General features: G+C 38.9%; 2 protein-coding genes across 2 annotated transcripts in view; one reads left to right on the top strand and one right to left on the bottom strand.

Moving 5' to 3' along the window:
- Positions 1 to 3,656, bottom strand: part of TMEM169 (transmembrane protein 169) — a 37,141-nt gene extending 33,485 nt beyond the window's left edge. The window contains exon 1 of the mRNA XM_058532956.1: positions 3,600 to 3,656. The gene's annotated coding sequence lies outside the window, so the exon portion shown is untranslated. The remainder of the gene's footprint in view (positions 1 to 3,599) is intronic.
- Positions 3,657 to 3,753: 97 nt separating this feature from the next.
- Positions 3,754 to 23,657, top strand: part of PECR (peroxisomal trans-2-enoyl-CoA reductase) — a 29,413-nt gene continuing 9,509 nt past the window's right edge. Inside the window, exons 1-6 of the mRNA XM_058532955.1 lie at positions 3,754 to 3,942; positions 8,688 to 8,821; positions 9,390 to 9,555; positions 14,221 to 14,302; positions 19,121 to 19,217; positions 21,600 to 21,710. Of these exons, the coding sequence (XP_058388938.1) occupies positions 3,819 to 3,942; positions 8,688 to 8,821; positions 9,390 to 9,555; positions 14,221 to 14,302; positions 19,121 to 19,217; positions 21,600 to 21,710 (714 nt within the window). The 5' untranslated portion in view covers positions 3,754 to 3,818. The remainder of the gene's footprint in view (positions 3,943 to 8,687; positions 8,822 to 9,389; positions 9,556 to 14,220; positions 14,303 to 19,120; positions 19,218 to 21,599; positions 21,711 to 23,657) is intronic.

The following is a 23,657-nucleotide window of genomic DNA, read 5'->3' as shown; positions in this document are numbered from 1 at the left end:
GATAATTTTCTTGAACTTGATAAAGAGGTTATAAAAGATTTTTCTTTACCTTTGGGTAAGTCTACCTAAAAGACAGAAAAAAAAAAAACCTGCTAAAATAATTTCCTGTGTTCAAAAGACTGAGGTCTCTCTAATAAGGCTTTTTGGACTGTTAACACTCTGTTTGCTTTGACTTTTTATAATTTTGACAAGCTCCCCAAAATTCATATCTTAAATAAAGTCTTTTTTTTTACTTTTTTTTCTTTGAAAATTTTCAAAGGGCCCTGAAACTTCTCAAAAAAATTTGCTCTCTTCCTATAAGGAGAAAGACACTAAACTTATTAGGCTTATTCAGTACGTTAAATTACATGGAAAGCATTGTCAGACAAGTGATGATAAGCCTGCTTACATGGAAATTGGATAACATTACTGAAATTCTGATCTGTCCTGGTTATCAGTCATAATTCTGGTTATTATTATTTTAAAGTGTTGTATGTCACAAAATTAATCAAATTTCTCTGTCAATTGCCATTTTGAGGTCTTGTTGTTTACAGACTTATTTCTCCTTTGCAGAATGTTTGAACTTCAGAAAAATTCATGGAAAGGACTCTGACATTTACACTGGAGTACAGGTTTCTGACAAACTTTCTGATCATAAAACTGAACTTGGTAAGAAATTACAGAAATCTGACGGAGAGACTGATAACTTCATGAAGCTGCTAACAGAAAGACTGGGATCAAGAATGGATTACACAGGACTGAATGAACTGATAAAGATGATTATAATTTTTATGATTTTGCATTTGAAGTATTGATGAATTTTTAATGTTTTGTTTTTTCAGATTTAAGGAAAACTTTTTCTCTTTTCTCCTGAGCTAGCTATGACTTATAACAATTTGGTAAATGATACTTTTGTAAGTAAAATTGAAATATTTATCTTTTTCTCTCTATCTGATCCCTGGAATTTGGAAACTCTTAGTAAGTGAGTATTGTTGTTTTCATGGCAATATAGTTATTTGCATAAGTTCAATAAGAATCTGTTCTCCTTATAACAGGACACAATTGGAAACACTGGTTATATTACCAAGGCTGTGACTGGAACATCATATTTGCGATATAACCATATAGCTTTTGAGGAATGGAGATTGGACTTTATAGAATAAAGCCACGTGGAAATATGGGCCTGGTACCTTATGTTCCAAGCAGCACTTACCAGGATAAGTAAAGAATGTCACTTATCTGGCAGGCACAAGGAACCTCGAAATATTTTGGGGGAACCTCGGAAGAGAGGAATTCACCCAAATCTGTAGGTATTACAGGCGAAGTCTGATGACAAAATCCTTGGCTTGGCTTTCCTGGCCTCGAGAGGCCTTTAAAGTTCAATCTGAGATTCCTTATAAAAAGTTCCAGCAAAGCAGATTTAAAAGAGCCTATGTGATCAATTGCTATTCTTGCTGTACTTATATAAATAATCGGGCCAACTCTATTAGAACTAGACTTATTTTGCAAACTAGTTAGTTTTAATTTGGCTATCTTTGATAAAAATGAGGGTGATTTTAAAAAGAAAAATTATATTTCAGTAAAAACTATAGTATACATTTGCAAATATTAGATCCTAGTTTTGTTGTCTTTTTGAGGTCTTTGTTTTATATCTGTTAACTGGACTGGATCCTGATTTCTTCTAGTCTCCTGAAATATCTGACTACAGATATCCAAACTAACGTTTTTGATTTTTTCCATCATTTTAATTTGGAATCACTGAGAACTAAACCTGCCCTTTTTCCTGAAGCCTTACAAACTGAAGCTGATGGACTTGATATAAACTTAAGAGATTACCCGATGACATCATCAGAGACATTTTAAACTGTAAAAGATGCTTTGACGCTGACATCTAAAAATCTTCTTAACTGGCTGTCCTCTAACTCAGAAACTGCTTTACAACTTGCTCCAACCATTAACCTTGTTTTTCTTTTGTTTACATAGAAATGCTTCTATTAAATACTTGATTGCTTGCTTCCACAATATAGGTGTAACCTTGAGAGCCCACCTGCATCACCACCTTCTAAAATGAACTTAATTAAACTGATCTATTATCAAGACTAAGAAATGTGTTCAGTGAGATAAAAATCTACCAACTCAGCTTCTGGACTATGAAACTTCATTAAGTTTCAAAAGGACTGTGAAACTTTTAGTTTCAAAGGCGGGACTGTGGGAGATCAAGATTTGGCCATCCTGAAATATATCTCTTTACCTAGATTGTTTTCTCTGAGGGACATTTGACCTCCCCCACTAACTGCCTAAAGAATTTGACATGGTGGCTCCTTCCTGGAACAGATCTTCTATCATGATGGCTGTAATGATAATGTAAAATAGATGTTACAATGGGAGGGGCACCAAGCCCCTTTTATCAAAAAAACTCTCTCTCTCCCTGACCACATTATCTATAGATGACCCTGAAAAGAATTGTCTTCTTGCCTTCTGAAGTCCCAGACCACTACCCACCCCAACACCTTCCTCGCTTTTAGCTACAATACTTAAGCAAGCAGCTTAGACAGAGGGACGAGTTGCTCATTTCTGAGTTTCTCCCATGTATACATGTTATTAAACTTGGTATTATTTTCTCCTGCTAACCTGTCTTGTTGACTATTTGGCCAGCCATAAGAACCTTAAGGGAAAAGGGCAGAGGGGCATTCTCCCTCTCTCCCCACACAGTATTCTGACAACAGGCTTAGAAACAGCGTCTTGCCCGGATTGTTAAGACCACAGCATCTGACACATCCCCCAGATCTGCCAAGTTCTTAGGCAAAGTCTCACTGGGCCAGTCCAGGTGTAATCTCTCTCCAGCGGGTTGACAGCATGAAGGAAGATGAACAATAAGGAGGAGAATCTGAATAATAAATCACTGTTACAGTGCACCAAAACACAGAGGAGAAATTTCCACCCATCCTCAGGAGGCGAGCCCCCCTGTATAAGGAATGAGGATAGGATCTAGAGGATGGAATCTCAGACACACACCTACAGATGCGTTCTTGCAGGAAGCATGCACCCTTCAAGGAAAGATCCTCTTTTGAACCCATCAATTAACGCAGCCCGGCTGAAATGGATCAGATCTCAAATCTGGTAAAGGTTGCCTCTTCCCTTCATTCCTGGGTGGGGAGAGGAAGATGAGGTGGAGGTGGGCTTGCGTTTATTTTTAAAATCATTTATTATCTTGGTTTTGTGGATAACTGCAACTGTACTCCCCTCCCCCCTGACTCTCATCCCGAGGGTCCCTTCCGGGGGATGAAAGGATCTGGAAGCCGGATTTCTCCCCCCTCAGCTAAGCCTACCCCTTCCCTCCCCAGCCAGCCGCACGCAGCAGCTGGGGCCAGAGCATCGCCCGACGTCCGAGGCGGGCGGGCGCGGCAAGGCTCCCGAGCTGCAGCGTCTCTTTTCTCTGACGCGCTGGAGATTTAATTGTAATTAACCGTGAAAGCTATAGCACCGAGGGTTGAATTTTTCAAAATAGAGCACGCTCCTGCTTTTTTGTCTGCGTCCCTTCTGCCTCTCCCCGCCCCCCCGCTACTCCCTTAGCATCGAAATAAAAAAAAAAAAAAAAAAAAACGAACCAGGCGTCTCACCTACACGTGCCGGGGGCAGAGGCTGGCAGAGGGTGCTGACCGTCAGGACGCCGCCGCCTGGAGCCGTCCTTCCCTTGGAGGACGGGGAGCTGCTGCGCCGGGCGGGGCGGGGCCAGCGGTCACGCGGGCGAGGGCTCCCCGCCCAGGCCAGCTCCATGGCCGCGGGGACCCGGTGACCCGGGCTGGCCTGCGCTGCGGCCACTCAGACGCTCCGCGGCCATGGACGCGTGGGTCAAGCGCAAGAGATTCCTAGCGGCCGGCTTGCTGCAGGATCAAGTGGCCATCGTCACCGGCGGGGGCACGGGCATCGGAAGGGCCATCGTGGCCGACCTCCTGCAGCTGGGTACGTGAGCGGGACCTTGGGCCGGGGTACCCAGATCGAGGGGTTGGTAGAGACACAGGCTGGCGTAACCGGGGGTCGGGGGTCAGGGGGCAGCTAGGCGGGCTTGGCAGAGCGTCGAGTTGCAAAACAAAGGAGCTGTAGATGGGGCCGAAATGGAAACCGCAAGGGAGAGAGAACAGGGTTCTAAGAAATGGTAGACGAGTGTGGGATGATGAACCACTGTTGGTAAACTAAAGGGGACATTTAGAGCCAAAGATACGTACAGTGTGCTGTGCCCAGGTAGGGAATAAGGAGACCTGTGCAGCAGGCTATGGAATTAGTTCTGGATGTGTATTTAAACTCAGTCCCTTCTATATATTGCCTAATGAGGGATTAGGAAACATGGGAAGACTTCATTTCACTGGAAAAGGTTGTAACATATGGAGAGGCTCCCTTTATGTAATCTTCCCCCATCTCTTATAATATTTAAATTAACTTGAGTGAAGGGAGGAGTTTGTAAGCACATAAACAAGGAAAAAAACCACAAAAGGGAAAATAGGTACATTTACCTATATGAAAATGTAAATCCTCATTGAATTAAAAAAATATAAATAAAGTTTAAATGCACATAAAGAAAAACAAATTCGTTATATAAAGAGCTCTCACAAATAAATAAGGAAAAGATCTTACACACTGTTAGAAAAATGGGCTAATGGTATGGACCAAGTGTTCCAAATGAAGATCTAAAAATAAGCAATAAGTATATGAGAAAATAATCAACTTTACTGGCAATAAAATGCAAAATAATGCAATAGTAAGATGAGATTGTTTTTCTAGCAAAATTTTAAAGCATTGCGGGAAATGAAAGTGTTAATAGGGGAGTGAGAAGGCAGGCAAGAATGTAAATTATTACAAGCTTGTTGAGGGCAATTTGGAAAAAGAAAATTCCAGAGCCTTAACAATATTCATGCTGTATGACCGAGTAATTCCTCTGTCAGGAATGTACCCTAAGGAAATAATCAGAGATAAGCACAGATTTGTATACAAGGAGGTAATGTAGAGGAGTGAAACGTTGGAAATAAATATCCATTATGGGGGAAATTGTTAAATCAATGACAATGAAATATGCTGTTATTTAAACATCTTGCTATTGAAGACTTATGTGGAGAAATGCATCCCATATTATTGAAAAAAGCAGAATTCTAAACAAAATATAGCATTCCAATTTGATTGTTAATGAAAAATATATATGCAGAAAAAGATTAGAAGGAAGTTCATAACATTGTTAACAGCAAGTACTTTTTCTGCAAATGATTTGAATTATGGATGGTTATTTTTATTTTTTTTCACTTATTTATTTTTTTGTGAGGAAGATCAGCCCTGAGCTAACATCTATTGCCGATCCTCCTCCTTTTTTTTTCCCTTTTTCTCCTCAAAGCCCCAGTAGATAGTTGTATGTCACAGTTGCACATCCTTCTAGTTGCTGTATGTGGGACGCCGCCTCAGCATGGCCAGACAAGCAGTGCGTCCGTGCATGCCCGGGATCCGAACCCGGGCCGCCAGTAGCGGAGCACATGCACTTAACCCCTAAGCCATGGGACCGGCCCAAAAATAATTTTTAAAGTGCCCTATTTTAATATGCAGAAGCTGGCTCATCCTACACAACTAAAATACTTCTGGCCAAACAGAGAGCCATTTTACTCTTTGCCTTTATAAACTTTGTTAATTCCGCACGTGTATGTTGACTGTGGATTGTGTGCTAGGGTAAAAATTACAGCAGTGACAGGGTTCCTATGCTCCGGGGGGTGACAGAGAGTGGAGGAGACTGTTAAGTAAACAGATAATTACTATACAATATGGGCTTAAATGATGTTTTAGAGTGAGGACAGGGATATAGGAGCATGCAGAAGGGGCTGCCAGCCTTGGCTTGGTGAAGGAGAGGGAGGAGAGTTATCGATATAGTTGTGATTATCAATATAGTTAAATTTAAATCTACCCTGTCCCTCTGGGCTTCCCAGAGGTGGTGAGGTTCCTTCCTCTTTCTACTTTGAGGCTGCCCTGCCAAGTGTTTCTGTTTTCTATATTTATACATGAAAAGGAGGAAGCATTCTCTTTAGGATGAGCTAAAAAGTAAGGCAACAATGAACAGTGAGGTTCAGGATTACTTAATAAGGCACACGGGTAGTCCAGCATATTTTGGCTTAGTACGTTTACTTAAGCAAAACACTGCTGGCAGTGTTAGCATTCCCATGGGCAGCTCTTCCTCTTATAACTCTATTTACATTGAATTCTAATTTCACTTCCAGTGTTACCAGTTTTTATTTCTTTGTCACGCTTTTATCTTTGTTGGCTGGTCCCTCTTTCAATCAGCCATTTTTGTAAAATGTCACATGGGTTTATTGTTGGGAGACAAGGAGGCAACACAGCTGCATTCTTTGCTGTCTGCGTGAATTGAAGAACAGATGCACAGTGCCCATCACTGCAGACATTGAAAGAAGTGGCGTGATAAGTCGTTGATCATGATCTGGATCTGTTATTCACATGGTGATTTGTGGATTGGGGAGCTAACAGTGAAGTTTGTATTTTATGCAGTTGCTCGCAGTTAATGTACTATGATAACAGAAGTTTGAACCATGTTGTTGGGGGTTTGGTGTTATTTAACTAAGCTAAGGTAATGGAAATCAGTGCATATCAGAGCTGAGCAAAACAAAGGCGGCCTGTACTTCTGTTTTACCTTTCTTGGCCATTGCACTGTTCTTTTTATACATTTCATTTCTACATATGTTATACATCCTAAAATACATTGTTATCATTTTTACTTTAAACAATCAGTACCTTTTATTTATTTTTATTTTATTTTATTTTTTTTGTGAGGAGATCAGCCCTGTGCTAACATCTGCCAATCCTCCTGTTTTTTTGCTGAGGAAGACTGGCCCTGGGCTAACATCCGTGCCCATCTTCCTCCACTTTATACTGGATGCCGCCACAGCATGGCTTGACAAGCAGTGCATTGGTGCGCGCCCAGGATCCGAACCGGCGAACCCCGGGCCGCTGCAGTGGAGCGCACACACTTAACTGCTTGTGCCACCGGGCTGGCCCCAAATCAGTACCTTTTAAAGAGATTTGAGTAGAAAGAAGAAAAGCCTTTGTATTTACTCACATAATTACCATTTCTGGTTCTCTTTCTTCCTTTCTGTAGATTTAGATTTCCATCTGGTATCATTGTCCTGCTTGGAGGACTTCCTTTAATCTTTTTTGTAGTGCAGATCTGTTTTAATGAATTCTTCTAGCTATTATATGTATGAACAAGTCTTTATTTTGCCATCTTTTTTTTTTTGGTGAGGAAGATTGGCCCTGAGCTAACATCTGTTGCCAATCTTCCTCTCTTTGCTTGAGGAAGATTGTCACTGAGCTAACATCCGTGCCCGTCTTCCTCTATTTTGTATGTGGAACGCTGCCACAGCATGGCTTGATGAGCAGTGTGTAGGTCCACATCCAGCATCCCAGCCTGTGAACTGTGGGCCGCCCCAAAGCAAAGCATGTGAGCTTAACTACTATGCCACCAGGCTAGCCCCTGCCGTCATTTTTGAAAGCTGTTTTCACTGGGTCAAGATTTCTAGATTCCCAAACCTTCACTCCACCCCACCACCCCCATCTCCAGTACTTTCAAGACGTTCCACTGTCTTCTGGCTTGCATTGTTTCTGAAAAGAAGTCTTCTGTCTTCCTTGTCTTTTTTGTTTTGTGCTGAATGTGTTTTTTTCTCTGGCTGCTTTTAATATTTTTCTCTTTATCACTGGTTTATGTAATTATATCATCAGTGCCATTTCTTAGTCTGTTTTTATTAACTGACTTTTCTCCTCATTATGGGTTCTTTTTCCTGCTCCTTTGCATGCCTTGTAGTTTTTTGTTGGATGCCAGACATTTTTAGATTTTACCTTGTTGGATGCTCGTTATTTTTACATTCTTATAGATATTCTTGAGCTTTGTTCTGTGATGCAGTTAAGTTACTTGGAAACAGTTTGATTCTTTAAAAGAGGCTTGCTTTATGTTAAGTGTTGACCTGATCAACCTTTAGTTTAGGGCTCATTTTGCTACTGAGGCCATACCCTTCTGAGTCCTTTACCCAATGCCCCATGAAAGGTTTTTCCTGGTGGGAACACTAACTATTCCCAGTGCTGTGTGAGTGCCAGGGTTTGTTCCCTCTGTTCATTTTGGGTGGGTCTTTCCCCAGCCTCACATAGTTTCCTTACTCACATGCATTAATCAGGGCTCAGCTGAAGACGTGAGGGAACTCTCTGCAAATCTCTGGAGTTGCCTCTCTGTGTACCTCTCTTCTCTCTGTGTCTTGTGTAATCTAGCTGTCTTGGCCTCCCTGGACTCCCAACCTCATCTTTTCCACCCAGGAGATTCCTGGGCTCTGAATGGGTTTTTCCTCCCTGTGCTGCAGCCTGGAGACTCTGTCCAGGCAGCAAGTTAGAATAATCACAGGGCTCACATTGTCTGTTTCTACTCTCTGAGATCACTGTCCTGTGCTCTCTGATGTCCAATGCCTGAAAATCACTGTGGCACATACTTTGTCCGTTTTTTGAGTTGTTTTGGTCTGGAGGGTCACTTCAATTGTCGTTACTCCATCTTGACCAGAAGCAGAAGTCTTAATTCATCTTTTTACAGCAACATATGAAATAATTTTCTAAACACTGTTATTTTTGGAGTTTATACAACCAATGGAAGCTTGTTGACTTGTTCTTTGCTGTTTTCTCTTCAGGGTGTAATGTGGTCATCGCATCTCGTAACTTTGATAGATTAAAATCTGCTGCAACTGAACTGAAGGCCGTCCTGCCTCCCACCAGCAACGCTCAGGTCACTCCCATAAAATGCAACATCCGTAAAGAAGAGGAGGTAATGCACTTTTAAATGCAATGAATCATTTATTCATTCATTTTAACTTATAGTAGTGGTTCCTAAACCTGACTGTCGGTCCTAAAACCGACAGTTTTCTTGTGGTAGCTGTCTTGGATGGGGTTCATTAGAAGCAGCCCCTGTGAAGGAGATTCTTCTGCTAATGACTTATTGAGTGAGTGACCTCAGGAGAAGGAGAGGGAGGGAGCAAGCTAGGGAAACTAAGCAAGATGGGGAAGTCTCAGTGACACCACCTTTTGTGTCTTCTGCACTTGAAATCATTTCTTAATGTTAATTTTAACCTGATTTCATCACTATCCATTATTCTGGGTTGGTAGCTCACAAATTAATACCATGGAGGCCTGCCCTACTTAGGAATGTTCCAGGGCCTTGGATAAATCTTGTTGTCAAGATTACAAATTTAGCTTTATTATCTGTGGGTATTCTGGTAGTTGGAGTTACCATTCACTGTGAGAGACTGCAAGTTCTCTTACACTCCTAGAGCAAGCCATCAGTCCAAGTAGCAAGTTAGGTTATTAACCAGTTTACTTTTAATGTTTTTCTTTAGGTGAATAATTTGGTCAAATCCACCTTAGATATTTATGGTAAGATCAATTTCTTGGTAAACAACGGAGGAGGCCAGTTCATAGCTCCTGCTGAACACATCAGTGCTAAGGGATGGCACGCTGTGATCGAAACCAACCTGACGGGCACCTTCTACATGTGCAAAGCAGGCAAGTGTGATCAGTAACCCCAAAAGTTAAGATGTCTTTAAGGATCATAGAGAATCCTGAAAGAGAAATTGTTAGGGGCTCAGAAGCTCCATGTCATCAACATTTACTGCCCTGATTTGCTCATATACAACATAGGAATGTAAATTGCTACAATTGTGGAGAATAAGTTGGCAATATTTACAAAATGTGGGTATCCTTTGATTTTATAATTTTATTTCTAGGCATTTATCATGAGAAAATTATTAAGGATCTGTACAAAGGATAGCTACAAAGATGTTCATAAAATTAAAAAAAACTCTCACACTTTGTTTTTGGGAAATGAATCTGTTAAATCTCTTATAAGGGCCTGTTGATTAAGTCAGTCAGATCTTCAGAGAGAATACCAGAGAGAGCCCACATTCCTTCTGACTAACAACTAATTAGCATGCATGCATCTTCTTTGAATTAAAGGTTATGTTTCATAGGTGGTAATATTAAACTTCTGAAGTTGGGTAACTCAAAGGTTTCCTTACAAACTATCCAAGACATTTCGATGATGAAAAGCATAGAATGAATATAATTCTGACCCAAAGGGTCTTCACCTCAAAGTGGATTGGGCTTTATATTCTCAGTATCTGTAAGTCAAACATCTTGCAGACAGTCCCAGCCTTCATCTTTATCTACCAGTATAAAGCTCTGTATTAGTTGTGATACAGGAATGGCTGCTCCAGTGTAGAGACCCCAGAAAAAACAGGAGCTTAAATAAGATAGTTTATTTCTCCCTCACATAAAAAAGTCCAGGTAGGTAGTCTACAAATAGTATGGTAGTTCTATAATCATTAGGGACTATGATATTGTGATTTATAATCAATACTATATATTTTGGTCTTTCATCCATGGTCCCAGGGTCACAGCTACCAAAACCCTTGGAATTTCCTGAGCTATGAGAGCCGTGGGAGCATCTTTTGTTATATTTGGTCTCTTGTCTTCAGTTCCTGAAATGGCTTCAGAACCATAATGGTGAAATGGGTGTCTTATTCATAACAAACCCCTTTCAACCACAACTGAGTTTATGTAAATGAGGTGACTTTTGGAAAGTCCCTAAAGATGGGGAGGGCTGGTTGCTAGGGACCAACCGTGATTAGAGGGTTGGAACTTTCTGTTTCTCCTCCTGATTTCCAGGGAGGAGACAGGTGCTGGAAATTGAATTAGTCAGCAGTGGCCAATGATTTAATCTATCATGCCTGTGTAATGAAGCCTCCTCAAAAACACCAAAGGACAAAGTTCAGAGAGGTTCCAGGTTGGTGAATCAGAATGCTTCCACATGGCACTGTGCTAGGCCCAGACTCCACGAGGACAGAAGCCCCTTTGTTCAGGACTTTGCCGTATGTATCTCTTCATCTGGCTGTTGATTGATATCCTTTAATATCCTTCGTAATAAACTGGTAATCTAGTAAGTAAACTAGTTTCCTGAGTTCTTTGAGCTGCTCTAGCAAATTAATTGATTTCAAGGAGGGGATCATGGGAACGTCTGATTTATAGCCAATCAAGAAGCATAGGTAACAGCCTGGACTTATGATTGGCATCTGATGACTGTCTCAAATATCTTGAAGAATAGCCCTGGAGAAGTGTCAGGGGAAGCTTCAGAGTTGTAAAATATATGGTAGTATTTAACCAGAAGCAGAAAGTCTGTGAAGGTAATTTATATAAACTTATTCTCCTTTCTTGTACTAGTATCAAATAGTTTTATAAATTTTTAAAATATTCGATATGGTACATACAGCTTTATTTATTTTTATTTCCAAACTTTTCTTGGCTATACATGACCGTTTATTCTTTCAGATGACTTTTATATTCAAGTTTGTTCCTCAAAAATCTTATTGGGGAATTTGATTAGAATTGTGCTAAACTTATTAATGATTTGAAAATAATTAACATGTTTAAATATTGTCTCCCCATCATGACATGTCTTTTCATTAATGGACTCTTAATCTTTTGGCAAAAGTTTGTGGTTTTTGTCATGTAGATCTCATATTTTTTTATTAATACCTAGATATTTTTGACGGCTGTTGCTATTTTGAATGGGCTCTTTTTCCAATTATTTTTCAACTGGATTACTGTTGGTTTATAGAAGAATTATTTTTTCAAATTGACCTTTTAGTTTTATCTAATGATTTGTAGCTTTATCTAACGGTTTGTCACATTAGTCTTTTGGGTCTTCTGAATATACAATTGTACAGTCTAAAAATAACTCCTGTATTTAATTGAGTCAAAGATACAGCCAGTTGTGAAATGCACCATCATTCTGTATACTTTTAACAAAGTAAAAACGTTGCTATTTGTAATTATAAGATGCCTCCAATTGTAAGACATACCCAATTTCAGCGATGTGAAAAAGTTGTCATAGATTTAAAACATATTGCATTCTATGTCTTTTTCTAGTGGTTTTACCTTCTTTTTTCTGTTATATGTTATGAATTGGTAAGAACTCACAGGAAAGCATTAAGTATTAATGGGAAGGCATCCTTTTGCTTGAGCTTTTAATAAGGATGGGTATTGACTTGTTCTCTGGTTTTTACATTCTAAAAATTAGATTTCTGTTGAAGCGAGTCCTAAAGTACATCTCCAGCATTGTCTTGATTTGTATGAATAGAATGGATGCCTAGCTGTCAAATGGGGCTTCAAAAAGGATAAAATATTTAAGAACAAAGTTAACAAAAGAAGTGTAAGACTTTTATGCTTTTAAAAACTACAAAACATTGTTGACGGACGTGAATGAAGATCTAAATAAATGGAAAGAGAATCTATGTTTGTGAATTGGAAGACTCAATATTGTTAAGATGGTAGTTCTTCCCAAATTGATCTGTAGGTTCAATGCAATCCCTATCAATTTTTGCAGAAATTGACAATAAATTAAAATATATGTGGAAATGCAAAAGACCTGGAATAGCCAAAACAATTTTGTAAAAGAAGAAAGTTGGGGGACTTATACTTCTTGATTTTAACAGAGTGTGGTACTGACATAAGGATAGATTTATAGGTCGATGGTATAGAATTGAGAGTCCAGAAGTAAACCCTTATATTCGTGGTCGATTGATTTTCATCAGAGGTGCTAAGGCAATTCTATGAGGAAACAATAGTCTTTTCAACCAATGGTGCTTGCAAAATTGGATATCCACGTGCAGAAAGACCCTTACCGCACACTCTAAGTAAATGTTAACTCAAAATGGCTCCTGGACCTAAATGCTAAAATTAAAATTATAAAACTTTTAGAAGCAAACAAAGGAGAAAATCTTTATGATCTTAGGTTAGGCAGAATCCTAAGATACACCACGAAAAATAGCATCTATAAAATTAAAAAAGTGATAAACTGGACTTAATCAAAATTAAACACATTTGTGCTTCAAAACACACCATTAAGAAAATGAAAAGTTAAGCCACAGACTGGGAGAAAAGATTTTCAAATCACATATCTGATAAAGGACTTGTATCTAGAATATACAAAGAACTCTTATAGTTCAATAATAAGAAAACAGCCCCGTTAAAAATTGGGCAAAAGATTTGAATAGATATTTCACCAAAGAAGATATATGAATGGCTAATAAGCACTTGAGAAGATGCTCAACACCATTAGTGATTAGGGAAATGCAAATCAAAACCTCATTGAGATACCACTTCACACCCACTAGAATGGCTGTAGTCAAAAAGTCAGACAATAATGTGGAGAAACTGGAACGCTCTTGTGTTTCTGTAGGAATGTAAAATGGTAGAGACATTTTGGGGAACAGTCTGGCAGTTTCCTAAAAAATTAAACAGAGAGTACCATATGACCCAGCAATTCCACTCCTAGGTATCTTCCCAAGAGAAATAAAAACATATGTCCACACAAAGATTTATAATCACTCAAAAGTGGAAACAATCCAAACGTTCATCAGATGGTGAATGGATAAACAAAATATGGCATATCTATACAATGGAATACCATTCAGCAATAAAAAGTAACTATTGATATGTGTTAAAAGATGGGTGAGGGGGCTGGCCCAGTGGTGCAAGTGGTTAACTGCGCATGCTCCGCTGCGGTGGCCCAGGGTTTGCCAGTTTGGATCCCAGGTGCGCACTTACACACTGCTTGGCAAGCCATGCTGTGGCGATGTCCCATATAAAGTGGAGGAAGATGGGCACGGATGTTAGCCCAGGGCCAGTCTTCCTCAGCAAAAAAAGAGGAGGATTGGCAGATGTTAGCACAGGGCTGATCTCCTCACAAAAAAAAAAAAAAAGATGGATGTACCTCACAAACATCATTCTAAGTGAAAGAAGCCAGACACAAAAGACCAACATTTATATGAAATGTTCAGAAAAGTCAAATCCATAGAAACAGAAAGTAGATGAGTGTTCGCCTGGAAATGGGTTGAGCTGCAAATGGGCACAAATGTACTAAATGGAAATGTACTAAAACTGGATTGTGGTGATGGTTACCCAACTAGGTATATTTATTAAAAATCATTAAATTGTACATGAAAAGTGGATGAATTTTGTGATATGTAAATTGTACCTCAGTCAGGCTTTTTATAAAAAAGAAATGTAAATTAAAATTTTAAAAGTATCGAATAAGCGGCATGCTGAAACAGGGGATCAGAGAAGGGTCAGGACACTAGTTGATATGATTGTCATTTTTGTCTCCTGCAGTTTACAAATCCTGGATGAAAGAGCATGGAGGATCTATTGTCAATATCATTATCCTTACTAAAAATGGATATCCAGGATTTTCGTAAGCATTTTTATATATTTTTTTCCTATGTCTTTGGGTTTTGTCCTCTGAATGGGGAGAGTAGGGTAGGGAAAATTCCTTAAATCAAGATCATTAAGGGGCCGGTGCAGTGGAATAGTGGTTAGGTGTGCGCACTCCGCTTCAGCAGCCCGGGGTTTGCGGGTTCGGATCCCAGGCACGGACCTATTCGGTTTTAGACAGGACTGCTGAATTGTTACTCCACATTGGAATTTGACATATTTGACTTTTATTCTGATTTTGATAAATTTTTATGTTGGAAACTGATTTTTTTTTAAAGGAAGTCAATGAACTAATTTAGCTTACTGTCTCTTTCTTTCGTAATAGTAGATTCTTCATAATAGTAGGTTTTTTCACAATAGTCTAAAAGGCCATTCACATAGAAAAGTTGAAAAACAGTATGCCAGGAAGCTACTTGTAAACCACAAGTTTAGCAGTTAAAAAGTCTGATTTTTTAAAAATTAGTTTTGCTGATTTGTTTAGTGTTTTTTATAAGTTCTGATTCCTTCTATTTTTTAAATTAAAATTGAAAAAAAAATTTTCCAGACCAGCCCAGTGGCGTAGCAGTTAAGTTCATGCACTTCACTTCGGTGGCCTGGGGTTTGTGGGTTCAGATCTTGGGCATGGACCTACACACCGCTCATCAAGCCATGCTGTGGCAGCGTCCCACATACACAATAGAGGAAGATTGGCATGGATGTTAGCTCAGGGGCCATCTTCCTCAGCAAAAAGAGGAAGATTGGCAACAGGTGTTAGCTCAGGGACACTCTTCCTCGCTGGAAAAAAAAAATTTTCCAACATAGAATCTCTATTTTTATGAAATGGCTCTGTCTTAGTATTATAAAAACAATGCATGCTAGTTTACAAATATATATATTTGTAAATATATAGGTTTACAAATATAAATATATTATACACATGTATATATTATACACATATATGTAAAACTCTATAAGGTAGAAAGTCAAGTCCTCTATACCCTCTTACCCCAGAAATAACCTGTTAACTAAGTTAAGATAGTGATCCTAATTTCTTTATAATTAATAAGTAATGTGTAGGGTGATATTTTGGCAATGTGTTAATATTCTTTTTGCCGTCAGGATTTTAGCAACCATTGTTAATTCCTACTTGAAACACTTCTTACATTAGGAATATGAAAATCTTGATTTTTTTGGTTGTATAATTGCTTCTATATTTATTAGCTGATATTCTTCCATAAAAAGACTTTTCTGCCACAACCGTCCCTTCTCTCTATATATACTTATTATTATTATCATTATTAATATTTGGTATACCGCTATGGAATCATAGATTTATTTTAAAATTCATTGTTTCAAATGCACACATTGTCTCAAATTTAATAGAAATTTGTGTTGTTTCTATGTTTTGCTGTTACAAATATTGTCTGCAAAGCATAACATTGTACATACTTGTTACCTTTGTGGAGGTATGTCTTCAGGGTATATCCTGGAAGTTGGATTTCCAGATGAAGGGTAAATGCATACTGTTAGGTATTTCCAAATGTCTTTCCATTTTGCACTCCCACCAGCAATGTATGAGAATGTCTGTTCCCCACAGCTGTGCCCAAAATGTGTCTTGTCAGCTTCTGGACAACTCTGATGGGCAAGAAATGGTCTTCTCAGTAGAGCATCTTTTCATCTGTTGAAAGGCTGTCAGAGTGTCTTTTGCATAGGTATTTGAACTATATTGCTGTCTTAGCACATTCTTTTCTGGGGGTTCTGACCATTTTCTTTTCAATGTGGTCTAATTCTAGTCTATTTCCCGTTACAGTCTATGCAGAGGAGTTTAGACTGACCTGCTGATCTTTTGGATCATTGTCAATAATTACAAGGGTGAGAGATGTGAGCCAAAAAGCAACTCATATCTCCCATGGAGAGACAATTGTGCCCATCAATGGGTGAATGAGTAAACAAATTGTGGTATATCTAAATAATGGACTACTACTCAGAACCAAAAAGGGGTGAATTATTGACTCATGCAACAACATGGATGAATTTCAAAATAATTATTCTGAGTGAAAGAAGCCAGACGGAAAAGAGCATATACTGTATGATCTCATTTATGTGCTTAATTCGTAGAAACATTTAAAGAATTTGTTAATACTAGATTCACTGCGAGTTATACATCATTCTGCCTCCTATTCACAGATTACAGGAAGAAAGTGAAGCCATGTGACAGCCTTCAAGGCAGTTTATCCCTCATAATTTGTTATTGCACAGATTGTAAGAGGTTTTAAATCACATCCGATAAGAAATAAGGTAGTAGGACTTCAGAAAATTTGTCAGCGAAAGAATGGATGTGAGACTTGTCATTCAAAGGGTAAAATGAAATCTCACCCAATTTGTAGTCCAGATAAACGCCAGTCTCTCTGGGCTTTTCCTTAGAAGAGTGAGTGGAACGGCACCTCGTGAGACACAGTCACCATTCCACATTGTCCACCGTGTGTTCTGTCCTGACCAGGGTCACTTTCTCTTCCTGGAAACGGAGTCTTTACAAACCCCTGTGGTCCATTAAGGCTTGTTGTCCGCCTGGACCTCCTGGTAATGCCGGCTGGAATCAAATCCTTCAGAACCCACGACTACTGGATAAGCCGTAATTTCTATGGATTTGGATGAACTCTTTGCTTTTTCTTTACAAATGTCGCAGATTTTTTTATCCTCTGAAACAAGCAGATTAGGATGTGCTGTTTCGGGATCCAGAGTACTTTCAATTTCTGCATGATTTTCTGCAGAGCCAAATACCGCAGAGGAAGACCACATTCTTCTGTCCTTAACTGGAACGAGGAGAGAGGCTTTCACACCTCGCTAATACTCTTGACATCCATCAGCAGTTTCAATTCTGTCATTACACTCTTCTCTGCCACCTCCTTTAGTAGATCTTTGAGTGTGAAAGTGTAGTCTGAAAATGCTGTTATGTTTGCGTTGAGTTTCCATTGAAGGTCCTTCTCTTCATCAGCTAATCTTGAGAGAACTGTGTAGGAAAGGAAAAATAATTTTCCTTCTACCCTTGGAGTTCTTGACTGAGACCCCTATAATAAAAGACAGATGAACAAGAGAAAAACAGAAGTTTATTCACATGTATATGTCCTGTGTGCATGGGAGATACCCAGGGGAAAATGAGAACTCCCTGAGGTGGCTTGGAATTGAGACTTCTTAAATACCATCTTACTAGGGAAAGGAAGGGAATATGTAGGCCACTTAGGGGCAAGTAAATTATTTTTAGGAAAGATGAGTGGGTCCTTGGAAGAAGAGATGGGAGGGATGATGGTTTGTGACAAAGTGTGTCTGGGTGTGGTATTGACTTCTAGTCTCCTGTTCTTTGACAGGAGTCCATCTTCCCTGGTTGATGAAATTCTCGGGAGGGGACTGATGACAATTGAGTTCCTTTTGGAGGATCTGTCTTTAGGCAGAGAAGGGGAGTTCTGAGAAAGCCTCTCCCTGCATTTGCTGTTTTTCAAGTGCCTACAGCTCAAAATAATCAATATGCCAAGGCAGTATGTTTTGGGGTGACATGTCCTGAACTCCTACAGTCATATTTTGGGGTGACATATTCTGCTGCCCTTCAGTAACCTCTTGCTCACGTTCTACAAGCTGATTCAGGTGCTCAGTTCAGAGAGTAATCTCTCTCTCTGGTTTCTTCCTCTCTCTCTCAGTTCTAGTGGCTTTGTCTCTTGGGTGGCTCCTGGTTCCTGAACGTCTGCTACTTGCTTCTTCAGGGCTCCATGTAACTGTTGAGTCTTTTCCTGTGATGAAAGGCAGGACCTCATGTGGTGTCCTGGTGGTCAGGGGGCCGAGTGCAAGGGGACACAACTCCTCTAGGTCCTCCTCAGAGAAAAGGGTCAAGACTTGATTGTGCTTCTCGCACAAGCACGTCTGCTCCTGCCCTGCCTCTTGCTCCCGCTGGTGTGGAGGAGCTTGGCCATTTCAGTCATCCCTCTCAGCTGAGCGTTACTCCAGAAAGGCTCCTTTTACCATTGGTGGCCAGGTGGACAGGGCAAGGGAACCTGTCCTGCAGAGCCACCCAGGGCTGTTGGATGCAGAAGCAGCAGAAGTTTTGGCTGCATTTGATGGTGATGAGGTCACTCAGGTCATTCTGACAAATGGAGCAGTTGGCTTCTGCCTGGAGTCCCACCAGCGCTGCTGCAATTGACAGTGGGACTGAGGTGGGTTTTCTTGAGGAAGATTGGACTCCGTAGGTACTCTCTAGTGAGAAGTGGATACACCCCCAGATCACACATACTTGGTTCTGAGGACCTTGTAATTAGAAATTCTAAGCCATAGTATATCTGTACCTTTTTCACAAGACCCCATATGCATGCAGTCCTAAATATTTTGAACCTCCTATCTGGAAATATATTAAAATTTATTTAAATTTTGGTGTGTCTAGAAAGTCTATTGATACTGTTTCTAGCCTGATATATGAATTTCATATCACTGATTATCTAACATTGATTTCAAAAATAACCACACCTGTAACCCTCAAAATTACTAATTTGTTTTCCTCCATAATAAAAAGTTCTTCAAAGTATTCCTTTCCTGTTCATGGTGATTTGGGGGATCGTATGTGGGCCTACACTCTGTGAGATTTGCTTGACTTGGCTTTAATATTGAAGGGTCCAGTTCTTTCTCATTGTTTAGACAGAGACTCAGAAAGACACAGACTCATCATAAGGATGCTCTTGTGGGGCTCTGATAGGTCATTGGCACACTTGTCAGTTTAGTTAATGAGAAGAATATTGGACAGAAGCTGACTGTAATGTTTATATTTTGTCTTTGAAAGGCATAGTGGAGCTGCCAGAGAAGGTGTTTACAACCTCTCCAAAACCTTAGCTTTGGAATGGGCCACAAGTGGAGTAAGAATCAACTGTGTTGCTCCTGTAGGTAAACCTTCTACATGAAAGCTGTTGACAAACTGTGTTCTTCTAACTCCATTTGTGTTGTTGACAGAGCTATTTGTTAATATGACTGTATTCTAGAAAAGATTGGCTTCTAAAAATATATAAAATCAGAAAGAAATATTCTTTGATTTACAAATTGTCAAGAAGGTTAAATTAAGCCAGTGATTCTCAATGCTGGCTTAATTCTAATATATGAGAATTATCTGTGAAATGTTTGGAAAATCATGATGTATAAGTTTGACTCCAAACTGTGGAATCCAGGCATCGGTATTTTTAAAAGCCTGCTAGGAAATTCAAATGCCCAGTGAAGGTTGAGAACCCACTGTGTCAAAGAATGAATTTTTCCAGATTTTTGTGTTATTTCTTGGTATGTCATCAATGCTTTATTAGGCTAGGGAGAAACTTGAAGTCAAAGTTCTAGGGAGGCGCTCCCAGTTAAAGATCAACTGGAAGTCAAGAGAAAATTTCTGGGCCGGCCCTGTGGCTTGGTGGTTAAGTGCACGCGCCGCAATGCTGGTGGCCCGGGTTCGGATCCCGGGTGCGCATCGAGGCACCACTTCTCCGTCCATCCTGAGGCCGAGTACCACATACAGCAACTAGAAGGATGTGCGGCTATGACATACAACTATCTACTGGGGCTTTGGGGGGAAAAAATAAAATAAATAAAATCTTTAAAAAAAAAAAAAGAAAATTTCTCTGAAACGTAATGTAAATGATAGAGGAAAAAAACACAATATGTTCAACTTAAAAAACTACCATTTTTTGTGAAATAAGATGGAGCTTAAGCTTCCTTGGGTATTACGTATTGGTCATGTGTTCCAAGAGAGACGTTAAAAGAAACATCTCACTCATCCAACAAAACCCAGCTCAAATGCCCTTTTCTGGGATGTTTTCTGGACATTGAAATGTAATCCCATTTCTGGATTACTATCCTAAGATAGTAATCACGCCTCTATCTGAAACTCTATAATATCTGGGAATATTATCTATAGATCTATCTATATAATATCTATAGATGTTATCCATACTACTTAATGGGAACTACGTGTCAACTGACTTCTTGACGTTAGTAGAGAAATCTCATCTCTAACAAATTGCAGGCTCCTAGCCAGATACTTCATATCCCTTCATTCCTTCACAGCTGACATTACCTTACCCATATTACACTGAAATATTCGTAGGGTAAATTAGATATAGTTCCATTCTTTTTTTTTTTTTTTTAATGAGGAAGATCAGCCCTGTGCTAACATCTGCCAATCCTCCTCTTTTTTTGCTGAGGAAGACTGGCCCTGGGCTAACATCCATGCTCATCTTCCTCCACTTTATATGGGATGCCGCCACAGCATGGCTTGCCAAGCAGTGCATTAGTGCGCGCCCAGGATCCAAACCGTCGAACCCTGGGCCGCCGCAGTGGAGCACACGCACTTAACCACTTGCACCACTGGGCCGGCCCCTAGTTCCATTCTTAATGTTGCTACCTTGGAATAACCCTCCAGAAGTGCATTTCTTGAAAACTTTCAAGGTTTGTTAGTGTTATAGCACAATACTAAAGTTGTGTTTGTCCTCCAGATACATTTTTAGGTTTAATGTCTAAACCTTAATACTTCTAGAAGATTCCATCCTCTTTAAATATAAGGTTATAAATTGTTTAATTGGAAACCAGTGTATTGCCCCAGTAATTATTAGCACCGCCCACCCACTTTCCTCATTTTACCTTCACTCCTGTTTCCTACCCCCCTCTATAACTTCTGTTGTAGTTATCAGCTAATAACAAATAGCTTTATCCTGTGTTGTACAGTTTTTGAGTAATTTCTGTGGCTTTATAAACCCTTAAAAGCTAATGAGAGCTGAATAAAAGAATTCTTAAACAATTAAAATTTTAGTCTATTTGTATTGGATTCAAATGTTTCGCTTGTGATTTCATTCTAGGTGAAAAGCCATGAAAAGATTGCATTTTCTAAATCTCCCATAACCATAGCCCAGTCTTCTCTTGTAAAGTGGGAAGCCTGGTGGAACATAAAATAGACTCCCCTGCCCCATTCCTCCCGGTGAAGTGCCTCTCTGATCTACTAATATAATTATGCTTTCAGAAACCAAGTCTTTTATGAAAAAATCCAAGACTTTGCTGGTTATCAAGGGAAGGAAGGTCAGAAAATGAGCATTCAGATAGTCCATTTGTAATAGTGGTTGACTGTACTTCTCTGACAATATTGAGAAAAGTTAATATTAGAAATGTTAACTTTTTTATTAAACTTAAACCACTTAACTTTTGGTATTGGTCGATAGACCGCCTTGATGTCTTTACAATGAAAATTTAATTTTATGTACTTTGTTTTGTTCCTGTTTTATTTTTAAACATAGGGAGTCATTTATTCCCAGACTGCTTTTGACAACTATGGCCCTTCGTCAAAGGAGATGTTTGGAGGATTCTTTCAGAAAATCCCAGCTAAAAGACTTGGGGTTCCCGAGGAGGTAATGTATATTTCTAACGTGATTAGAGTTACTTTGTTTTATACCTTGGAAATTTGTAACATTTGGTGTCCTTTTTACATCGTCTGGTTGGCTGGGAGAGATGATTGCCCCTACTGCCACCAAACCATTTCCCTGGCACTTTCTGGCTCTTGGGAATATCCTGGTTGTGGTTTAAATACTGACAGCAGTCTTTATTCAGGGGAGAGTGTGGTGTGAATTAAGAACAGCATGTTTTTATTATTTTATTGTACTTTTCAGCTAGTTATTTTATCACATGGCATTTGTCAGTACACAAGGACCCTGAGCGAGTCAGACAGTTATGACTATATGAAGTTCCATACGCGATTTCTGTAAGGTGGCCAGATCTAAGTATGTAAAAATCAATAGCTTTCTTAAATGCCAGGAATATCAGTCTTCAAATGCAATGAAAAAAACAGATATCTTTTCTACAATAATAATAAAAAGTAAAATATCCAGAGTAAACTTAGCTCTAAACGAAAAAGATTTGTTACTGAAGAACAGAAAAAAAGACCAGAACAAATAGAGACATGTCATATTCCTCAATGGAGAGAATCATTTTTATTAAAATCAAGTTTCCCTAAATTAATTTTTTTTTTCCTTTGGTGAGGAAGATTAGCCCTGAGCTAACATCTGTTGCCAATCCTTCTCTTTTTGCTGAGGAAGATTGGCCCTGGGCTAACATCCATGCCCATCTTCCTCTACTTTATACGTGGGACACCTGCCACAGCATGGCTTGGTGCGTAGGTCCATACCCGGGATCCAAACCTGTGAACCCCGGGCTGCTGAAGTAGAGTGTGCAAACTTAACCGCTACGCCACTGGGCCAGCCCCAGTTAATGTATAAATTTAATATATTTTTGGAACTTAACACACTGATTCTAAAATTTATCTAGAAAAATATTTATGCAAAAACAGCCAAAAATGTTCTGAAAAAGAATAATGGGAGGGATTTGGCCTTCCTGACAGCAAAACCTACTGTAAAGCTATGCTTATTTACAACATCTGGTGCTGGTTAAAATTAGTGGAACAGAATAGACTCTTGTATCAGTACCATGTATATAAGGGGATTTTATAGGATAAAAGTAGCATTTCAAATGTGTGAGGAAAGGATAGACATTAGCAAAAGTCTTGCAGCAACTGGCTGTTCATTTAGAAATAGATTAGACCCCCCATCTTGTTTCACGTACAGAATAATTTTCAGATATTAAAGTGCTAAGTATAAAAGCAAAATCATAAAACTCTCAGAATAAAATGTGTTCTAATTCCTAGAACTAGCATTCATTATCAGTTTTATGTATATCTTTCCAGAAATTTATTATGCATACACAAAAATATCTATATTTATTGACTTTTTTGCAAAAATGGGATTCTATTATATGTTCTTTTCTGCAACTTGCTATGGATATGCCATAATATATTTAATTAGATCCTATTGTTGCGCATTTAGATTCTATTTGTATTTTTTATGTTGCAGTAATTCTGTAGTGAACATCCTTGAACATAGTCATGCACTCTTTTGTGAGGAGGTAATTTTCTAGAAGTAGAATTCCTGAACTAAATAAATATGCATATTAAATTTTAGAAGATACTGTTAAATCAAACATTTGGTGAGCTATTTTAAACAAGGTGTTTGCATTTTTATACTGAAAACTAAGAAGGGTTTTAAAGGATTTTAATCAAAGGAATGATATGATTAATTTTTTATTTTAGACAGAACATTCCTTTTGTTTATGTGAACTATATCATCTATATTTATGTATTAGATATTGAAATTGAGAAATTTAAGAAATATTTATCAATTTATTTAAAATAATAGTAACAAAGGCATTAAATGTTAACATGAATAATATTTTTAATCAAAAAGAGCTACATTTGAAAAAACAGAAGAAAATAAATTTTTTTACATTTGTTTTACATTTTTACAAAT

This window comes from Diceros bicornis, chromosome 37 (assembly GCF_020826845.1).
Source record: "Diceros bicornis minor isolate mBicDic1 chromosome 37, mDicBic1.mat.cur, whole genome shotgun sequence".
Taxonomy (NCBI): Eukaryota; Metazoa; Chordata; class Mammalia; order Perissodactyla; family Rhinocerotidae; genus Diceros; species Diceros bicornis.
This window is presented reverse-complemented; position numbering and strand designations above follow the sequence as displayed.